General features: G+C 37.2%; 2 protein-coding genes across 2 annotated transcripts in view; both read right to left on the bottom strand.

The window, feature by feature from the left end:
* The window catches only part of LOC107593132 (polypyrimidine tract-binding protein 1-like), an 18,948-nt gene extending 9,434 nt beyond the window's left edge, over nucleotides 1-9,514 (bottom strand). Inside the window, exons 1-8 of the mRNA XM_016282733.1 lie at nucleotides 8,246-9,514; nucleotides 7,981-8,147; nucleotides 5,888-6,034; nucleotides 5,199-5,354; nucleotides 3,707-3,817; nucleotides 2,924-3,101; nucleotides 2,745-2,825; nucleotides 2,507-2,643 (exon numbers count right to left, since the gene is read on the bottom strand). Coding sequence (XP_016138219.1) covers nucleotides 2,507-2,643; nucleotides 2,745-2,825; nucleotides 2,924-3,101; nucleotides 3,707-3,817; nucleotides 5,199-5,354; nucleotides 5,888-6,034; nucleotides 7,981-8,147; nucleotides 8,246-8,258 — 990 coding nt within the window. The 5' untranslated portion in view covers nucleotides 8,259-9,514. The remainder of the gene's footprint in view (nucleotides 1-2,506; nucleotides 2,644-2,744; nucleotides 2,826-2,923; nucleotides 3,102-3,706; nucleotides 3,818-5,198; nucleotides 5,355-5,887; nucleotides 6,035-7,980; nucleotides 8,148-8,245) is intronic.
* A 5,969-nt stretch (nucleotides 9,515-15,483) lies between these two features.
* Nucleotides 15,484-18,175, bottom strand: LOC107593146 (thymic stromal cotransporter homolog). The gene is made up of 3 exons (XM_016282754.1): nucleotides 17,224-18,175; nucleotides 15,824-15,907; nucleotides 15,484-15,713 (listed from the first exon to the last, which is right to left on the bottom strand). Exons 1-3 carry the CDS (start codon nucleotides 18,173-18,175, stop codon nucleotides 15,484-15,486), a joined length of 1,266 nt encoding a protein of 421 aa, XP_016138240.1.
* Between the last annotated feature and the right edge of the window lie 619 nt (nucleotides 18,176-18,794).

Genomic DNA, 18,794 nt, shown 5'->3' with positions numbered 1-18,794 from the left:
ATAATGTAATATGCCTATACATAATATGAACATAACCAACTTAAGTACATTATGTATTATTATAAATACCTGCAGAGAGTGCCAATGGCCTGGTGACGTTTCACTTTACAGCGTGATTAAACGATGTTTAAATCCATTCAATTTTAATATTTGGCCACATGCAAACTCAGAAACGTTTATTTTGAAATCGCGATGTACAATAAATGGCATATTTAGAAATATGATGTATTCTCCTGTGTTGGCAAAGGTTTATAAATGATTTACTTTACAAATCTAGTGAGAAAATGCAGTTTTCCCAGATGAACGTTAAGCAATTTAAATTCACAGCATATTCAGAGGAAGAGTTTAGCCTTTAGTCTTTACTGGTAAGTTACCATTAAGAGATCATGTCATGTGTGAACAGGACCTTTTCAAAAATCCTGGTAAATTTGTTCTGGCAATCATATCGTTCTTAAGGAGATTACGTGATTACTCTGAGCTGTTTACAAAGCTACGCTTTTTAATTAGTTTTTCTATGTAAATATGCACTAGATGGAGCTTTTTCAACGTGTCGTGCTTCTCCATTCATCATACCTGGGCCTCTGCAATTGGATACTATTATGCGCGTCTCGTGTTTATAAGAGCAAAAAATTCTGATTGGCTAGTAATGTTAGTTTGGTTGAGAGTGAAAGCTGTGCTTCTCTCATACCATTGGTAGGCGAACTCATGGACTCGAAAGTGATATCAATACGTTTTTTTGTTTTTAAATGTAGGATTATTTTTTTCCGCAGCCGAACGCTGCATGCCGGAGATCCGGCACGGTGACGGAGAACTTAGTTTGGTTGAGAGTGAAAGCTGTGCTTCTCTCATACCATTGGAAGGCGAACTCATGGACTCGAAAGTGATATCAATACGTTTTTTTATTTTTTTAAATGTAGGATTATTTTTTTCCGCAGCCGAACGCTGCATGCCGGAGATCCAGCACGGTGACGGAGAACGTTAAGCCCTGTGTGGTGCAACTGTTTTAATTTAAATATTAATATTAAATTAAGCATTAATATTCATACCAATAATTTTTTACAATATAATATAAATTATATTTTTATATTTTTTATTAGATTTTTTTCTGACATTGCCATTATTTCAATTTAAATGATTAATATTTATACTACTACACATTATTACATTACATTTTATTTTATAAATTGTGACAAAAAGTGTGTTCCTCCAGTATTCATTTTGTGGTGCCTTTAGGGCCTTTCGCACCGCGGGAACCTTTTCATAGTACCAGAACTAATTGTGGAACTACCCACTTTTTGGCGTTTTCGCACCGCCAGAAATTTTAGTACCGGACTGCCTTTTTCGAGAACCAAATTAGCTCCTACTCCAGAGCAGGGTCTAACCAGCACAACTGGTACTACCTGTGACGTAAGTAGACATTGAATGGCCAAACGTGCATGAAAACACCCTCACCCGCCATGATTTAAAATGCCGTGTAAACATACAGTAAACATTGTGCCAACTTATTTCGCAAGTATGGAGAACAGCGATAGATGGACGGACGCTGAAGTGCAGGCACTTGTAGCAAATGTAGCACGGCCAGTTGTCGTTGGAGATTTTTAGTCCTCCTTTCCGTTCTTTCAATCGCTTTACGTATGCATCGACATTCCATGTCCATTATTCTGAAACCCGCGAGACACAACAAAAACACAGCTCCGATCACAATGTCCTCCATCCTCCTGTTGTTAATGTTGTTCTTCTTTGTTTCCGTTGCTGAACGCTGTGCACAAATGACGTCGCTGTCGACCGGCTTACGTCACTTCTTAGTACACACTGTCGGTGCGAATGCAACCCTTTAAATGGTACTGGGAAATAGTTCGCAAAAAATCGTCCCAGTACTTTAGTACAGTACATTTAGTTCTGGAACTAAAGTGGTGCGAAAGGCCCTATTGTCATTTTTAAATTGGAAATATTTGTATCAACATTTTTACATTATAAACTAAAAAAAAAGAAGTAGTAGTCATTTTGTAAATTTTTGTTGTGGTGCTTTTGCTGCAATTTAAATTACCTGTTAATTTATAGATTTAAAAAATGTTTCTCATCAAAGTTCTTGTGGTGTCATTGCTAAAGTTTTAATTTAAATTAAATACAAAAAAAAACATTTTGTTTCAATTAAAGCGTTCCATTTAGTTTTGCTGTGATACCATTGCTTTCATTTAAATTATTACTATTTAAACCAATATTTTTACATTATATTATAAAAACATACATTGAAACGTAAAATATAAAAAGTGTGTGGTCAACTGTTGAAATTTTGCCATTTGACTCTACATTTGATACAACTGATGCATTTCTCATTCATTAAAAAAAATGAAACATAAGAAGAATAAAATGTAAGGATTATTAAGAACAAAATGGCACAATAGTAACATCAGCCATCCAACAACAACAAAAAAAATCCTCAAAGTCCTAATATCTAAATAGACATCTTGAGCAACATATCTATTAGAGACTGAGAACTGCTAACCTCAGGGTTCAGGTTGCTGACCAGCATGACGCAGTGGGTGCCGGGGAGGACGGGGAAGCCCAGTCTGCTCGCAGCCGCCACTGCCCCGGGAATGGTCAGCGAGGCGAGGGCTCTGGGAACCCCAGGTATTGTCAACCCTGTTCAAGATGGATTCAATTTTATGCTATACAAGACACAAGAATTCAGACAAATATGAAATACAGAAGGCATTAGAGTCTAGCTTTTTTTCCCCTCGTACCTGCAGCCTGCTGGATAGCAAAAGCCGGAGGGAAGGCATGCACTCCTGCATATGGTGCGGCAGAGATGATCCCGGGAGCAGCTGCAAAATACCAGGACATTTACACTTTCTAATAGAGGCAGAATGGGAATGTGGTTAAGAATAGAGTGTGCTGGATGTAATTTAATAGCCTTTTGTACCAAAAGCAGCAGCAACAGCGTGATGTTCAATAGTGGGTTGGCTGTTCCCAGTTGGCAGGTCCGGGCGAGTGTAGTCACGGCTCTTGTCGTTATTATATTTGACGTTTAAACTGGTAAGTTTGGAAAAGCTGATACGCAAGGTACAGCAGCCATTGTAGATGTTCTGTCCATCTAGAGCCTGAGGAAAGAGAGATTTTTAAATGTAGACTTTCACATTCTTTCACAGTTTGTGAGTCAAGTCACCTATTTCTATAGCGCTTTATACAATACCGATTATGTCAAAGCAGCTTCACCGATAAACAGCAGAATCAATTATGGAAACTCAACTATGAAGACAGTTCAGATTCTGCTGTAAAATGGCTCTAAATGACAATAAGTGTCATTATTATTTAACTCAAGTCAGTTCAGTGTTGCTTCCATTCAGACAGGGCTGCATGATGAATTGCATTTTAATCATGATTTCTGTTTCTCTCGATTTATTAAGCATAATCATCTGCAATATTTGCCCGCTGATTATTTATCACAAAGGCATATTTTAATTTGCCATTTGCATCATCTTGCATTGGTAACAAGCCTCAAAAGCTTTCATGATTGCGGTTGCCAGATTTCATGTGTTTAAATCCCCCAATCAGAGCTTTTGATACATCCCCAATCGATACATTTTCTGCTCAGTGGTTAACTAAATCTTCTCAACCTAGCAACCATGCACAGGCACTCTCTGATGAAAAACAAAGTTTCAATACTTGTCATTAGAGATTATGGCTGATAGATGGCGCTACTCACCAGCTTGGCATTTTGTGCCATCAGGCCATCAACAAACTGGAGGAGAGCTTGAAACTGGTTGTTTTTTGTGAAAGTGATCACTTTCAGCACAGTGCCAAACTTCGAGAAGATCTGTTGAGGAACCAAACATATTTTAGTATCGAACAACCATAACTGCCAACAGTTACAGCCTTTTTATATAATGCATTATAAAAGTAGTTTGAATGCATTAACTATGCCTTATAATGCACTGTATAATGCATTGTATGATCTCATGAATAATTGTAACCACAGTTATAATTAAAACACATGACAACGAACTAGGGCTGGGTAAAAAATATCGATATCTCGATATTAATTGATTCTCATTTTTACGGAAGGATATCGATTCTTAAATCCCAAGAATCGATTAGTCTAGCCTGTTTTCAGTTAATGGACGGAACATTGAAGGGCACTTCCCATCCAATAAATCGCAATAAGCATTGTGCTTTGGTACTTTTAATATGAAACAGTCTCAGATTTCAAATTCTTTCCATTGTATTGCAGTATTCAAACAATAAATGCTGTTTTGGCGCTGTTTAATGTGGAGGGACAGATCGCTGTAGCGCCTCAGACGCGAGCGGCAGCATGAGGCGCACGTGAACTGATCATCTCCTCCACATTAATACCAGTTTCAGCACAAAATAAACATGACTAAACATCCGAAGGCAAGTTAAAAGAAAGAGTATAACTTTACAATCCGTATCCTGTCTCATATAATCTGTCAATCAGTGTTTCAGCCGCGCAAAGACGTCAATATAACGGCTTGTAAACAATGTCACATAACATCACATTTACCTCAGAAAAACATATTCGGTGAACAAACTCATTAGTCAGATAGAAAAATAAACTGTAGAGAGGGGCATTTTGCTAAATATATGCACCATATAACATTTATTATAAATGTATATAATATACTGTTCTTCAATGTTTAATTTATGTTTGAATAAATCCATCAAGTTTTTATGACAGCCACCATTATGTTTATATTTCAAATAAATTAATTGAAGTAGAAATATTATTATGTAATTGTAACTATTATTTTAAAGACTTCATTAAGTGTAATTTTAACAAATCAGTCCATTTTAACCTTCAATATTATAGTAATGCAGTACCAACTGACTCTCATGGATATTTTACAGCATTAGTTGAGAGATTTCTTTTCCTTGAGAAACTTTGGCATGTACTGTACCTGATATATATCCAAAATAATTTATATTGAATCGAATCGAATCGCAAGCTTGTGAATGAGAATCGAATCGAATCGTGAAATTTCTGTCAAAACCCAGCCCTACAACGAACCTTCAAATATTATAATGCATTTTAACTCTGGTTATTATTATTGAAAATACAAAATGCATTACACATAAAGAATTTAAAGTGTTACCAAAATTAGCCAAAGCCTTATGGCTGAGAGTGAGCAAATGATGAAAATGTTCTCTTTAGTAAGAAAGGAACTAGAGCAAGTGTATACCTGGTGCAGGACATCTAGGGTCACAGGGTAGAAGAGGTTTTCAACGATGACCCTCAGGACAGGGCTGGGGCCAGTCAAACCAGATGGGTCAACGGCACCTAGAGTCATGCTACCTGTCTGGACAGCATTCACCGCCTGCAGTGCTGCCTGTGCCCTCTGTAGACACCAAAAATCACGCATATTACATTTAAATGACCATTTTTTTATTGCATTAATTTTACACCTATGCATCCATATGCACATTTTTATGTCTGAAAATGCATGAGTGAAATTTGTAGACAGCAGAGTATGGAGTAAACACTGTAAGCTACGTTTCTGTGTTTACTCAAACAGAACGAAGCAAAGTAAATTAAGCAATCCTCCAAATGAGCGCTGATGGGCTACAGCTGTGGAATTCACAGCTAAAGGCCTTTAGTGGCATGTAAACTGTGTTTAGAGAGGAAAACGGGCAGTGTGGAAAATGCGGAAAACAAAAAACAAGATGCACAGAAGAGAGCCAATCAGACCCTTGGCTCGTATAAATCATCCAGTGCACAGCTGCTGCAAATAACTCATTGTTATAAAATACGTCTGTCTTTATTTATGTGAAAACATTTACAAATGAATCAATATGTCAGAAATGTGGAATGAAGCCACATGCAGCCCAGTACGTAGTGCATGTGCTGGCTGAGAGAATTTGAAGCACATACCACTTGGTTCGGTGAGTTGTCTGTTTTTAGCTCTTTGTGGTTTGAGTACTGCATGAAGATGGGATGATTTCTGATGACGGGCGTTACAGAGGAGTAGTAAGTAACCATCGTCTGGGCTGCTTCTTCAGTATTCATTTCCAAGAAAGCCTGCACAAAAATGCAGATCATGCAATTTGCCTTAAGCCCGGAAAATGCTCTATGCAAGCACATGGACACAAACACTTCTAGCTAAACAAACTCAGTTTCACAGAAATTACCTATTCTTTAATGTAGAACTTTAATTTTAAAGTCTTTTTTGTCCACCAAGATGGCATTTATTTGGTCACAAAACTAGTAAGAAAGAAAAGTAATATTGTGAAATATTATTACAATTTAAATGAATGGATTTTCTATTTTAATATACTTTAAAAAACCCTGTGGTGCAAACCTGATTTTTCATCATTACTCAAGTCTTCAGCATTACATGATCCTTCAGAAATTATATTAATTTGCTGCTCAAGAAACAGTTCTAATTATCAACTTTGAAAACCGTTGCGATGCTTAACATATTTGTAGAAACAGTTATATAGATTTATATAAATATAAAATTTTCCCCAAGTTTTTCAAAAGAACAATTTATTTGAAATAATTTATAAATGTTTATTAAAATTATAAATGTATTCATTGTCACTGTTGATCAACATATAATGCATCATTGCTGAATAAAATTGTTCATTTTTCAAAAATGCTAATTTTAAGTCTCAATATATTAGTTTTTATTAATAGTATGATTTAGTTTGTTTTATATTTAATTTTATTTTTGTCATTTTATTAGTTTTTATGTCTATATAGTTTTCAATATTTTTATTTTAGTTCAAGTTAAACTAAATAAATTAGAAACATTTCCTTGGGAAATAGCTGCAAGTTTTATTTTATTTTAGTTACTATTTATTTTTTCAATTTTTTTTATGGTTTTAGTTATCTATCATTACCTTGATTTGTTATTAGGGATGTAATGATTAACCGCAAGCCGGTTGAAAATCGATTCAAATATGTGACGATTTAAAACGGTTGAGATGCTAAACAAATGGCGATTCATTTAGGTGTCGGAGTTTATATGAATGTACGTCTGAGGGGAACTTACTGTCTTTAGAAAAGTTTAAATGGCATTTTTCTTTTCCTCTTGCCTCTGTATAATGCATATTAAAGTTCATAAGTGCAGCGCTGCTTTGTTTACAGCGGAAACCAGGAAACGCTTTAAGCGCCACCTGCTGGCAGAGAGTGAATCTGCATCTCATTCAGCTCGTCTGCTGTTTCATGCAGATATGTTTATGTATAGTTTCACAAAACTGAAGTCAACGTTCAGTTTTTGCTTCAAATTTCGAAATTATACAATCTAATTTAGATTGAAAGCTACTCATGTTGCATGTATGCAGCATCTTTGTTTGGATCATGATTAAAAAAAGAGCGCAGACAAAGGCTTATTGTTTATATGAAGAGATTTATTTGATTTGGGGCTTGTTTTAAAATTTCTATTTAGTTTTGTTATTTACATTTACATTATATTTCAATTTTGTCATTTAGCAGACGCTTTTATCCAAAGCGACTTACAAATGAGGACAATAGAAGCAATCAAAACCAATAAAAGAGCAATAATATGCAAGTGCTATATTAGTATATTATTATTATTATAGTGTTCTATTTAAATATCACAAAGAAATGTGCAGCATTTTGTCCAAGCAATAATAAAAGGACACATTTAATTGATAATTTGTCTTAAATCTCATTTTGTAAAAAAAAAAAAGTGTGAATCGAATCGTGAGTTGGGTGAATCGTTACATCCCTATTTGTTATAGTACAACACATTAAGACACTCACAAACAATGTTTAGCAAAAGAAATACTACAATCTGATGTTAACATTGCTAAGATAAACGTTTTACTCCATACAAAAACAATACCTAAGCACACAAATATTGGGGACAATGGAAATATTTTCCAGTTTAAGTACAGCATTTACTACATGTATGAAAAATCCAAAAATTTTTGGTGGACAGCAACGTTAAGTCAACTTCGAGCTAATTCTAAGAGTGTCAAATGGAGAGGGAATGATACCTGGTTCTTTCCCTTCAGCAAGAGCAGATTGGTGACTTTGCCAAAGGGAAGGCCGAGGGAGATGACCTCCGCTTCGTTGATGTCATTGGGCAGCTTGCGGACATGTATAACTCTGGACGGGACGCCAGGACTTCTGATGTCACCTTTGAACTTCTTGCTGTCGTTGGCTGTGTGGAAAGCAGATGATCAGGGCGGGTTGCTGGGATGGGAAAAAACTAAACGCATTTACCAAGGAAATAATGACTCAAGAGCAAACGGATCCTACCTGCTGAGCTCATGATATAGGGCCCACTGGAAACACAGGAGAACAGCTCGTCAGATCCTCTCTGGGAAAAAAAAAAGAGAGCGAAAAACTCCAGGTCAAACAGGTTTCAGTCATTTTTAAGAAGTTTAGACAGGCAGTTCTGAGGTTTACAAAAAGAACACTTGAGGAAAAAACGATGGTAGACTAATCCAACCTTTAACCGGAATGCCAACAACCACCAGTAAAGGAAAGAATGATAGTGGGATGTCCAAATAAGGACAAGTTTACATCAGAAAACTCTGAACGCAGGAAATGGACAATGTTGCATTCAGTTTTCCTGTGCAAACAGCATAGCCTTAAGGCTGGGTGGGGTCAGAGATCGACCACAAGACATCCCCCCACCAGAAACCTATGAAGCAAGATCTCAGTAGACCATGGGGAGAGGGGCAGTTTTACATTTCCGGGTTGTCAACCAAGAGGAATGAGTGTGCAGACTGAATCTTGAATTTGCTCTTTCACACTTTCCTTTGATTTAAAGAAGGACGGAACATGTCTATGTGAAGGACCAGGACATTTATACAACTAAACCTCTGTGCATGGTATCAAACACCACATTTCAACCCAGGAAGAGATCACACAAAAAAATGGAAACTCATCATTTACTCCCCAAAACCTTTACTAGTGTCTTTCTTCTGTTGAACACAACCGCAGATATTTTGAAGAACGTGGGTAACCAGACAGTTTCTGGTTCACATTGACTTGGTGTCAGCGGGGGCCAGCAACTGTTTGGTTATCCATATTCTTAAAAATATCAAAATATCTGCTTCTGTGCTCAGTGGAAGAAATTAATAGAGGTTGGAACAACTATCCCATTAAACCAAGATTACATGTGACTAACAAATTAATACACCACAGTTCTGCTAATAACTTGCGTCTTTGTCCCAACAGTTGAGACAAACAAAGCAACAGAAGATGGCTGGATTACGATTTTGTGTATGACTAAAGCAAGAGTGAATTAAGTGTATTCAGCAGAAACTCCATGCAACCACACAGGCCTGCCCACCACATATTAAAATTCCACAGTCAAACGACTCAATGAAAACCACATGTAAACCAGAGGGGGGTGGCTACACAACAAGCATCTGGTACAACAAACTAAGCTAAGAAACAACTGTTTAAAGGGTTACTGCAAAACAAGCTAAACTGGGAACTTAAAGATTTTACAGAAACCTTGTTTACAGCTCTGCTCAGTTGCCTGTTACCATAAACTGCCAATGAATTGACAACAAGCCTGCAATGTTTATAGCAATAATGCTAAATTATCATTTTTAGCAGCAGGACTTCTATTCTAGTCAAATTAATTTCGGGTTTTGTTTTGCCCACAGAATTAGTTAGAGAAATTTGCTTTGTTCAATGTAGCCAGTACTTTGCAGACAGGTACAGATTGATGTGTGTATTATTTCCTCTATTTTTATATTCAGATAACCTTCTAACATTCAGTAAAATCATAAAAACATCTTGAGAAAATCTTAATACAAGTATCCTTATTTCATACTGTACATTATAATGTCGTGATGCCTAAATTACCTTGAAGCATTTAAAACATTGAAAAATACCATGTTACCAATTAAGTTTGGTTTTAGTTAAATTGTGGTCAACGTTTTAACCATATGAAAACAAGGGAACAAATTACTACAATGTGGTCACAATTTCACTACATTAAAACTACAGAATACATTTGCACAGCTTTACAATTTGACTGAAATGAGGGAATTAATGAATAAAACGTGAAATGGTGTGAACAAATTCTTAATTTGAGGCCACAATATCCATTAGTGTGGTTCTTATTTTTTTAGTGCTTGCTTTATTTTTTTATTTATTTAATATCAGCCATAGCATTAAATAATTATCAGCTTATCTGTTTCCCGGTGCACAAAGTAGTGCATCACAACAAAAACACAATGTTCCATGTTTTAACAAATTGAAATGGTTTTCTATGGTAAACAACAGCATGTTACATATGCCGCTGATAGAATTTAACTTGCACTGAACCTGGAACATTCCTCAAAACTTCTAGATAGTGTCAGGCAACACTATCTCAGTGCATTAAACAAAATTCATTGAGCATGACAAACACAAACATATAATGTCGTGATGCCTAAATTACCTTGAAGCATTTAAAACATTGAAAAATACCATGTTACCAATTAAGTTTGGTTTTAGTTAAATTGTGGTCAACGTTTTAACCATATGAAAACAAGGGAACAAATTACTACAATGTGGTCACAATTTCACTACATTAAAACTACAGAATACATTTGCACAGCTTTACAATTTGACTGAAATGAGGGAATTAATGAATAAAACGTGAAATGGTGTGAACAAATTCTTAATTTGAGGCCACAATATCCATTAGTGTGGTTCTTATTTTTTTAGTGCTTGCTTTATTTTTTTATTTATTTAATATCAGCCATAGCATTAAATAATTATCAGCTTATCTGTTTCCCGGTGCACAAAGTAGTGCATCACAACAAAAACACAATGTTCCATGTTTTAACAAATTTAAATGGTTTTCTATGGTAAACAACAGCATGTTACATATGCCGCTGATAGAATTTAACTTGCACTGAAGCTGGAACATTCCTCAAAACTTCTAGATAGTGTCAGGCAACACTATCTCAGTGCATTAAACAAAATTCATTGAGCATGACAAACACAAACATTCAATGTGTTAACTTTTTCTTGGATGTGGCATGATGGGATACTTGGCTAAACAGATTAAAAGGTGTGAAAGACAGGGGGAGGGGCGAAGACTGCAACAATTCACAACAAACCATAAAAAATGGGGTTGTTAACACAGCAGCTCTGATTGTAATGCGTTCACCATGGAGACCTTGTACCTGCGCTGCAGGTAACTGAAACCCAACACTGAAATGAATACACAAGACCCATTATCTCCATACGCCCAGGTGTGCCTTTCACCCACAATTACTGTTCAAACTTCAGCCATTTACCACACTAACCATACAGGTTATGAGCACTGATCCAGACTTCAGTTTTACGTTATAATAGCAATAGTAATTATCCATGTACAGACTCCATACAGACTTTAACATATAAACATCTGGACACTACAAACTCAACAACTGAAAAAGTTCGTTCTGAGATTGGATTTAAAATAGTTGCATTTTCCTGCATTAAGTATCAGGTTCAGATCGGAGTAAAAAAGGATATTTGATGAGAAACCGTGATTTTCTTCTTGGGAACTGACTGAATTGTGAAACAGACAAGAATTGAGCTTGACTGAATGCAAGTTTGCCAAAACAAAACCTTCTAAATAGCCGTTTAGCTACTGGTTAACATTATTGTGGCCTAAATGATGTCATCAGATAAGGAAAGTCGTTTTAGTGGATGTTGCATTTACATTTTGATCAAAGATAGTGAATAGTAGAATAACATGGACCAATCATTCACAAAAAAACGAACAGAGAAGAAGCAAAAATGTCATGATTTCATGTTAACTAGTAACACAGGCAAGCTTTAGATTCTCGTATATTGGGCTAATTTAAACTCCATCTAACAAGATGACAAACCACAATAGTTCCAGTTAAAACAAGCTGGGACTATTGCGAATCGTCGGCTTGCTGCCTGTAACCAGCACCTGCGACCCACAAGCTATTGACCTGCATTCTTCACGAGATACAGAGAACAAGAAAGAGAGACTGATAGCATCAAGCGAACCCCCATGTGACCCATTAGCACCTCCCCCAGCCATCTTCCCTCTGATCAGCACTGCTGAACAAACACAAGAGCTACATGTGTGTGCTGAGCGATGAGGCAAACATATTTGTATTTGATGAATAAACGAACAGAGAAGAAGCAAAAATGTCATGATTTCATGTTAACTAGTAACACAGGCAAGCTTTAGATTCTCGTATATTGGGCTAATTTAAACTCCATCTAACAAGATGACAAACCACAATAGTTCCAGTTAAAACAAGCTGGGACTATTGCGAATCGTCGGCTTGCTGCCTGTAACCAGCACCTGCGACCCACAAGCTATTGACCTGCATTCTTCACGAGATACAGAGAACAAGAAAGAGAGACTGATAGCATCAAGCGAACCCCCATGTGACCCATTAGCACCTCCCCCAGCCATCTTCCCTCTGATCAGCACTGCTGAACAAACACCAGAGCTACATGTGTGTGCTGAGCGATGAGGCAAACATATTTGCATTTGATGAATGGACTGCATTCATCTCGTCATATCAACAGCCAAAACCAATCTCTGAGGAATGTCTCTGAAACAGGTTCAATCATTAGGCTGAGGTAGAAAGTGCGCCGAAACAATAAAATGCTTGTCACCTGAAGATCATCTAACAGTCAGAACATCTGATGACCAATTTTAAGACATTAAATTACAACAGAACATCTATATTTTCTTAATTAATGCATTTGATCTCATCGTGCATGAATTTTCAGTGCATTTTAAATAAAGAAAACCATGTTTGTGCTGATAACAAAGGCAGTGTGTAGCTATAGAAAAATAAAATTAATCAATAATATAGCCCGTTGCTCAAGATCAATAGGAATTTTATAAACCATGTTTGGTTTCACCATGCCTTTACTTTGCTGATGACATCACTTAGGCCACAGTAATTTTAACCAATAGCTAGTTAGGAGGTTTTGTTTTAGCAAACCTTTATTCAATCAAGATAACAATCAACTCAATTGTTGTTGGTTTGTTCCAGGTGTGTTCACGGTGTGCGTCCGTTCACTACTGTGTGTGTGCACTTGGATGGGTTAAATGCAGAGCACAAATTCCGAGTATGGGACACCACACTTGGCCACACGTGACGTCACTTCACTTTCACAATCCAATCAATTCCCAGTGTATGAAATCAAGCCCTAGCCAACACCTTTTCTTATTTAATCTCCTATTTCACTTACAAATGTCATGTTACAAAAGTAAAATGAGTTCCGAATGGAGTTTCATGTTGTCTTTATCCCGTAGCCTAATTGCTCTGAACCTGTGACGTAATACAAAAAAATGTCCCTTACAGATCTTTAAAATCCAAAACGAAGAAACCTCTCAGAATCAAACTGTTTAATTAGCATTCAACTCTTAAAACAGTGCTTATCTCTGTACTGTGGTAATCCTCAGACAAATGCAGTGCCTGTAGGTTTCGTGCTGCATAAGTTACTGCATGACCTAAAGCATGTAAGTAACTAACCTAAATGAACCTCATGAATCAGGCTTTTGTTCTACATCCTGTGGGTCCCTCCTCACTAGCCACATACCACAGGAAATAATCTTAAATGAGGGAATGAGTGGGAGTGTTCATGTTGTGGCCTCGTGAAGGCTGATCCAGGCAGCAAGTTAAGGATTTCTTAACTAGGGCCTATGTGTTTCACAACAGCCAAATATTATGAACCAGAATTTGTTTTGGAAATTAAACGACAACTTTGAGTTAATAAAAAGTTAAGGAAGCACAATGTGGCATGGCACGATGCCATAGTGCTTGTTCTAACAAATATCTGATTCACTTTGAAATGATTCACCCCCTTATTGCCAGGATGAATCTTGTCTGGAAGGAGCAATAGCACGAGGTGTGGAAGTCACAAATGGCGCTTTTCCACTGCATGGTACGGCATAGTACGGTTCACTTTTGGGGGTTTTTCCACTGGGTAAAGTACCTGGTACCTGGTATTTTTTTCAGTACCACCTAGGTTGAGGTTCCAAGTAGGGCTGCACGATTATGACAAAAATCATAATTGTTGATTATTCCCTTGAAATTGTAATTGCGATTATTAATTACGATTATCACAATTTACATTGAATGATGTTTATACCATTGTTTGATGCAACTGCGTGCCATATTTTTATATGAAAATAAACAAGCTGAAAACACTCTAACTGAAAAACCTTTAGTGCTTTTCTGTAGTACTAAGCCTCAAATGTCAAATATACATCAGATTGGTTTCTTCTTTAAATTATAAAAAAAGTTAAAATATGAATGGTATTATAATGTTATACTAAAACAATGGAAAAAGATAACATGTAGAAAGAAAAAAACGTATCTTAAGTGTGCAGAATAACATAAGTGGACTTTGAACGATCAAGTAATTGTGGCATCCATAATTGTATTTGTACCCAAAAACGCTTGTTTTGTTAACTGTGTGGAGATGTGCTGATATTGCGTTTGGTCTCGTTCTGTATCGCGTATCTTGTCAGTGTCTGCGCTTGCCTGGCCATTTGTTGTGGAGAAAATAAGGAAAGTGTGTCCAGCTGAATTAATTTAGTATTTTGTTAGACGGGTTTAAAAATTTTAGTTTACCGCGACCAGCCGGCGATTTAAACCTAATTCACTTCAATAAAGATAACTATACATGCTATTCTTTTCATGAGCATCAAGGTGTGGGGGCGCTGCGGTGCAAATTCCACTCATGTTTAGTACATGTTAACTCAAAGATTCGTAGAAAAAATATAAACGTTGGACTCTGTGGTCGATTCTGTGTTAAGGTAAAGCATGTTATTCGCAATTATGTGTTGTGGCTGGGTTGGTCTGCGATGTCTTAGGCCTAATTGAACGGAGGAATTATGGTATTCTTCTGTAGCCTGACGACGAGTAACTTTAACCGTTGTTCATGTGAACTCAAAGACAGCCGGATGCTTTGTTTTTTGTATCTCTCAATTCGTGTCGATAAAGTATAATAGGGTAAATCCTGTATAGTGATTTATCCTATATAGTGCTTGCATAAAGCAAGTAGTGCATACACTTGTAGCTGTTATATATCTTTGTAAGTCATTGTAAGCGCCCACCCAACCCCCCCATTCTTAAATTAGAATTGCATATGTATTAAATTATCGTTCTGACTAGTCAAATTATGTTTGCGACACACTGAAATACAATTGTAATTATCTAAAATATGATTTAAACCAATTTTGTTTTTACACTAATACGCTTGCCATAGTAGGTCGTGCACTGACGATTAGATGACACCATGTGGCAGCTGTTGGACATTACACATAAAACATCCTGATGGTAAAACACAACACGCATGTGTTTTTCGAAATATTCTGTTATGTTGTTCTGATCTGTTGCTGTCTGGATCTGTGGAAGATATTTATAAAAACTGATGAATCCTCAGAAAAGAAAACGAAATCTCTACTCTGAACCAAACTGAAGAAAAGCTTTAAAAAGTGAAATTCAGAACTCTTTGCACATGCAGCTACAAAAACGAGCCCACTTGAGAAGTTACTCTGCATGATCTGAGAAGAAACCACCAAAAGAACTTTTGCTGTTGTCTTTTAACGACAGATTTACATACATGATCGGGACAGCACTGATGTAACTAATAGCACAGGAGAGGAGGAAGCAGAAGCCACTGAACCAGCCGAGAGTTAGTGGGTAAATGGAGGTGAAAAAGACATTGGACAAGAGATCAGTCACAGCTAGAACCAGCTGGAGCAGCCCAAAGACTCGCCCTGCCAAGAAACACAGCAGAGGACTTTCATGTGCAGTATGACCTCAGCTAAAGCTTATACTTAGATGAAGCACATTTGAAGTTTTTGTTTCTATGGAGTTGTAACTTTACCATATTGCTGAGGATGCAGATTCTTGGACAACATGGCTCGCAGTGTTGGCATGGGAACGCAGGCAAACATCATGATCCCTCTAGCTGTTTAAAACAACACATCTCAACCTTTCACTGGAGAAAGCAATATTATGGATAGCGAACTCTATTTTACCCAGAAGTAACTGTTTAAAGTTGCCTTAATTATGAATTTGTTGATTGCAAACACGCAACTTCTAGCTTCACAAGATGTTAATTGATGGACCGGAGTCGTGGATACTTGTGGATTATTGTGATGTTTTTATCAACTGTTTGGACTCTCATTCTGATGGCACCCATTCACTGCAGAGGAAGTGATATAATGCAAAATTTCTCCAAATCTGTTCCCATGAAGGAATAAACTACTCATCTACACATTGTATGGCCTGAGAGCATGTCATAACTAAAATGTTCAGTATAAAAATGCACATGGAGATTTTATTAATTTACACGACATTTCCAGGTCTAGAAATCACATTTTTAATTTGGTTACCTCATATCCAGAATGTTTTTAAATAGAGGGAACACAGTTTCTTTTCTTTTTTTTCAAAGCAAATAAAAACATTTGTTGAGGGGGTGAAATAAAATAAGAAATATCATTCTTATATCATTCTTGTTTTAAATATTTTGTATGTTATCTTGAGGCCCACTAATGAGCCCTGGCTCCCTTTCAAGTCAAGTCATCTTTACTTCTATTACTGCTTTATACAATACAGATTGTGTCAAAGCAGCCTCACAGTAAAAAGCTAAATCAATTATGGAAACTCAACTATGGAATCAATTTAATAGTGAAAAGGTTTTTTAAAGCCTGGCAACCCTGCGCACACACTGTTTTTACATTGATGAGGCGAAAACACCCGGCAAACATTCAAGTTGGAGTTCAGCGATCTCTGAGATATTTTGCTCAAATAAAAGTGTAATACAGCTTGTCTATTTTCTTTCACACGGTCGTTTACGCTGTTTGCAGCAACTAAATCTGTGAACAAATCATGCGAGTTGATTTGTGCTCTTGTGAAAGTGCAATAATAATCAGTGTTGCCAAGTCCGCAGTTTTCCCACTGAATTGGGATACTTTAATACTGTTGCAGCGGGTTCTTTTTTTTTTGTCCGTGGCTTGAAACAAAATCCGTGCAAGGAGGTTTTGAGCCTCTGGAATGCGATTTTGGAGCTATTTTGATAGAATGTGATTGGGATATTTTTGAGTACCAATTTGGCTGGTTTTGTTATGCAGACCTGGCAACCCTGATAATAATAGTCACTGGTTGACAACCACTGCTCTATGGCTATTACTGGAGACCTATTTCAGTGATATCTGTCGGGTGGGGACTTTATGTGCATCATTACACGATAAATCACTTTTAATTACCTTAAAACAAACTCACCCAGGAAGTAGACCCAGCTTTCTACAGTGAATGCCATGATTGCCATCCCAGTACAGTTGGACACAATACCCAGTAGAGTGAGGGCTGTGTCTCCCAACACTTTGAACAGACCCAGGACCCCTATGAAACTACTCAGGTACATGGCGCTGGTGGCGGCTCTGCCATATCCGGCCCAAATTGAGTCCCAGCTCAGGGGGGGCTTCAGCAAATACAGCTGGAGCACATTTTCTGCCCCCACCATGCCTAGTATGAACAACACCATGGCTGACATCAGCATGCCTACAGAGACTCGATCCATCGTTTTCCCATTTTCGTATTCAGCCAGCAATGGCTCACTCTCGGATAGGGAATGTCTCGAGTCAGTGAGGGCAAACACAGAGTACAGTAATGCCACAACGCTGACTAGAATTGCTGTCAGGAGGAGAATTGATGGTCCCATCTGGTACAGATATCCAGACAGGAGGCCTCCCACGACTCCTGCGACCCCAAAACAGAAGTCCACGATGTTGAGTTTAAGAGTGCGTTTGCCCTGCTCCGAGCTCAGAGATGCCAAAGCCGCCACCCCGGCCCAGAACATCGGCCCGCCTCCGCTCAAACCATGCAGCAAAGAACCCAAGTACAGAAACTCCAGAGGAACTTCACAGTACATAAAGATGACAAGCGTAAACATGCCCAAAACCGAACCCATTTGAGAGGCCACCAGGAAGACTTTAGGTCCATGACGGTCTGCCATGCGGCTCAATGGTATAATGGACAACATGGCCGCCACAGAGGACAACACACTCTGAATAAGAAGAAAGCGTGAGGATAACGCCTGTGCCTGATCGCTGTCTCCTGCTGTTGCCTTCAGTGACTGGTTGTACACGGTCTGTGTGAGGGCCATGTCAAAGAAGGATGTTCCCAGTTTATTGATGACAACCACCGGCTCCACTAAAGTCAGAATGGCCCTCATTTGATTGGCAGACTGGGAGCTTGAGGCTGTAATTTTTAACCTTTAATACAAAAAAAGCAGTATTGATACTGAATGTGTGTGTATTTGGAATAATTAAGATTTTTTAAATGTTTTGAAAGAAGTCTCTTATGCTCACCAAGGCTGCATTTCTTTGATCAAATATACGGTAAAAACAACAATATTGTAAAATATTATTTCAATTCAAAATACCTGTTTTTCTAGTTGTTTATTCCTGTTTATTCTGTTATTACTCCAGGTTATTTCCAATTATGTATAATGGTTATTATTATTATCAACGATGAAAACAGTTTTTGCTGCTTAATATTTTCATGAAATCCATGATACATTTTTTTTCAGGATTCTTTGATGAATAAAAATCTCAAAATAACAGCCTTTATTTGAAATAGAAATCTTTTCCATCACTTTTGATCACTTGAATGTGTACTTGTTGATTTAAAAAAAATCATACCTACTCTGAAACGTTTTAATAACAGATAATAATAAGAAATGTCTCTTGAGCAGCAAATCAGCATATTAGAATGATTTCTGCAGGATCATGCGATACTGAAGACTGGAGTAATGATGCTGAAAATATAGCTTTGCATCACAGAAATAAATT

This window comes from Sinocyclocheilus grahami, unplaced genomic scaffold (assembly GCF_001515645.1).
Source record: "Sinocyclocheilus grahami isolate Dianchi unplaced genomic scaffold, SAMN03320097.WGS_v1.1 scaffold165.1, whole genome shotgun sequence".
Classification (NCBI taxonomy): Eukaryota; Metazoa; Chordata; class Actinopteri; order Cypriniformes; family Cyprinidae; genus Sinocyclocheilus; species Sinocyclocheilus grahami.
The sequence above is the reverse complement of the archived record's forward strand: the minus strand, read 5'-3'. Positions and strand labels throughout refer to the sequence as shown.

Excerpts from the sequence above, each read along its gene's own strand:
- LOC107593146 (XM_016282754.1), bottom strand. The coding sequence starts at position 18,175 with ATGAGGGCCATTCTGACTTTAGTGGAGCCGGTGGTTGTCATCAATAAA. Across the intron at positions 15,908-17,223 it reads AAGCTGGGTCTACTTCCTGG|CTAGAGGGATCATGATGTTT; the intron begins GTGAGTTTGTTT and ends TGTTTTAAACAG. Across the intron at positions 15,714-15,823 it reads TCTGCATCCTCAGCAATATG|GGCGAGTCTTTGGGCTGCTC; the intron begins GTAAAGTTACAA and ends GTTTCTTGGCAG.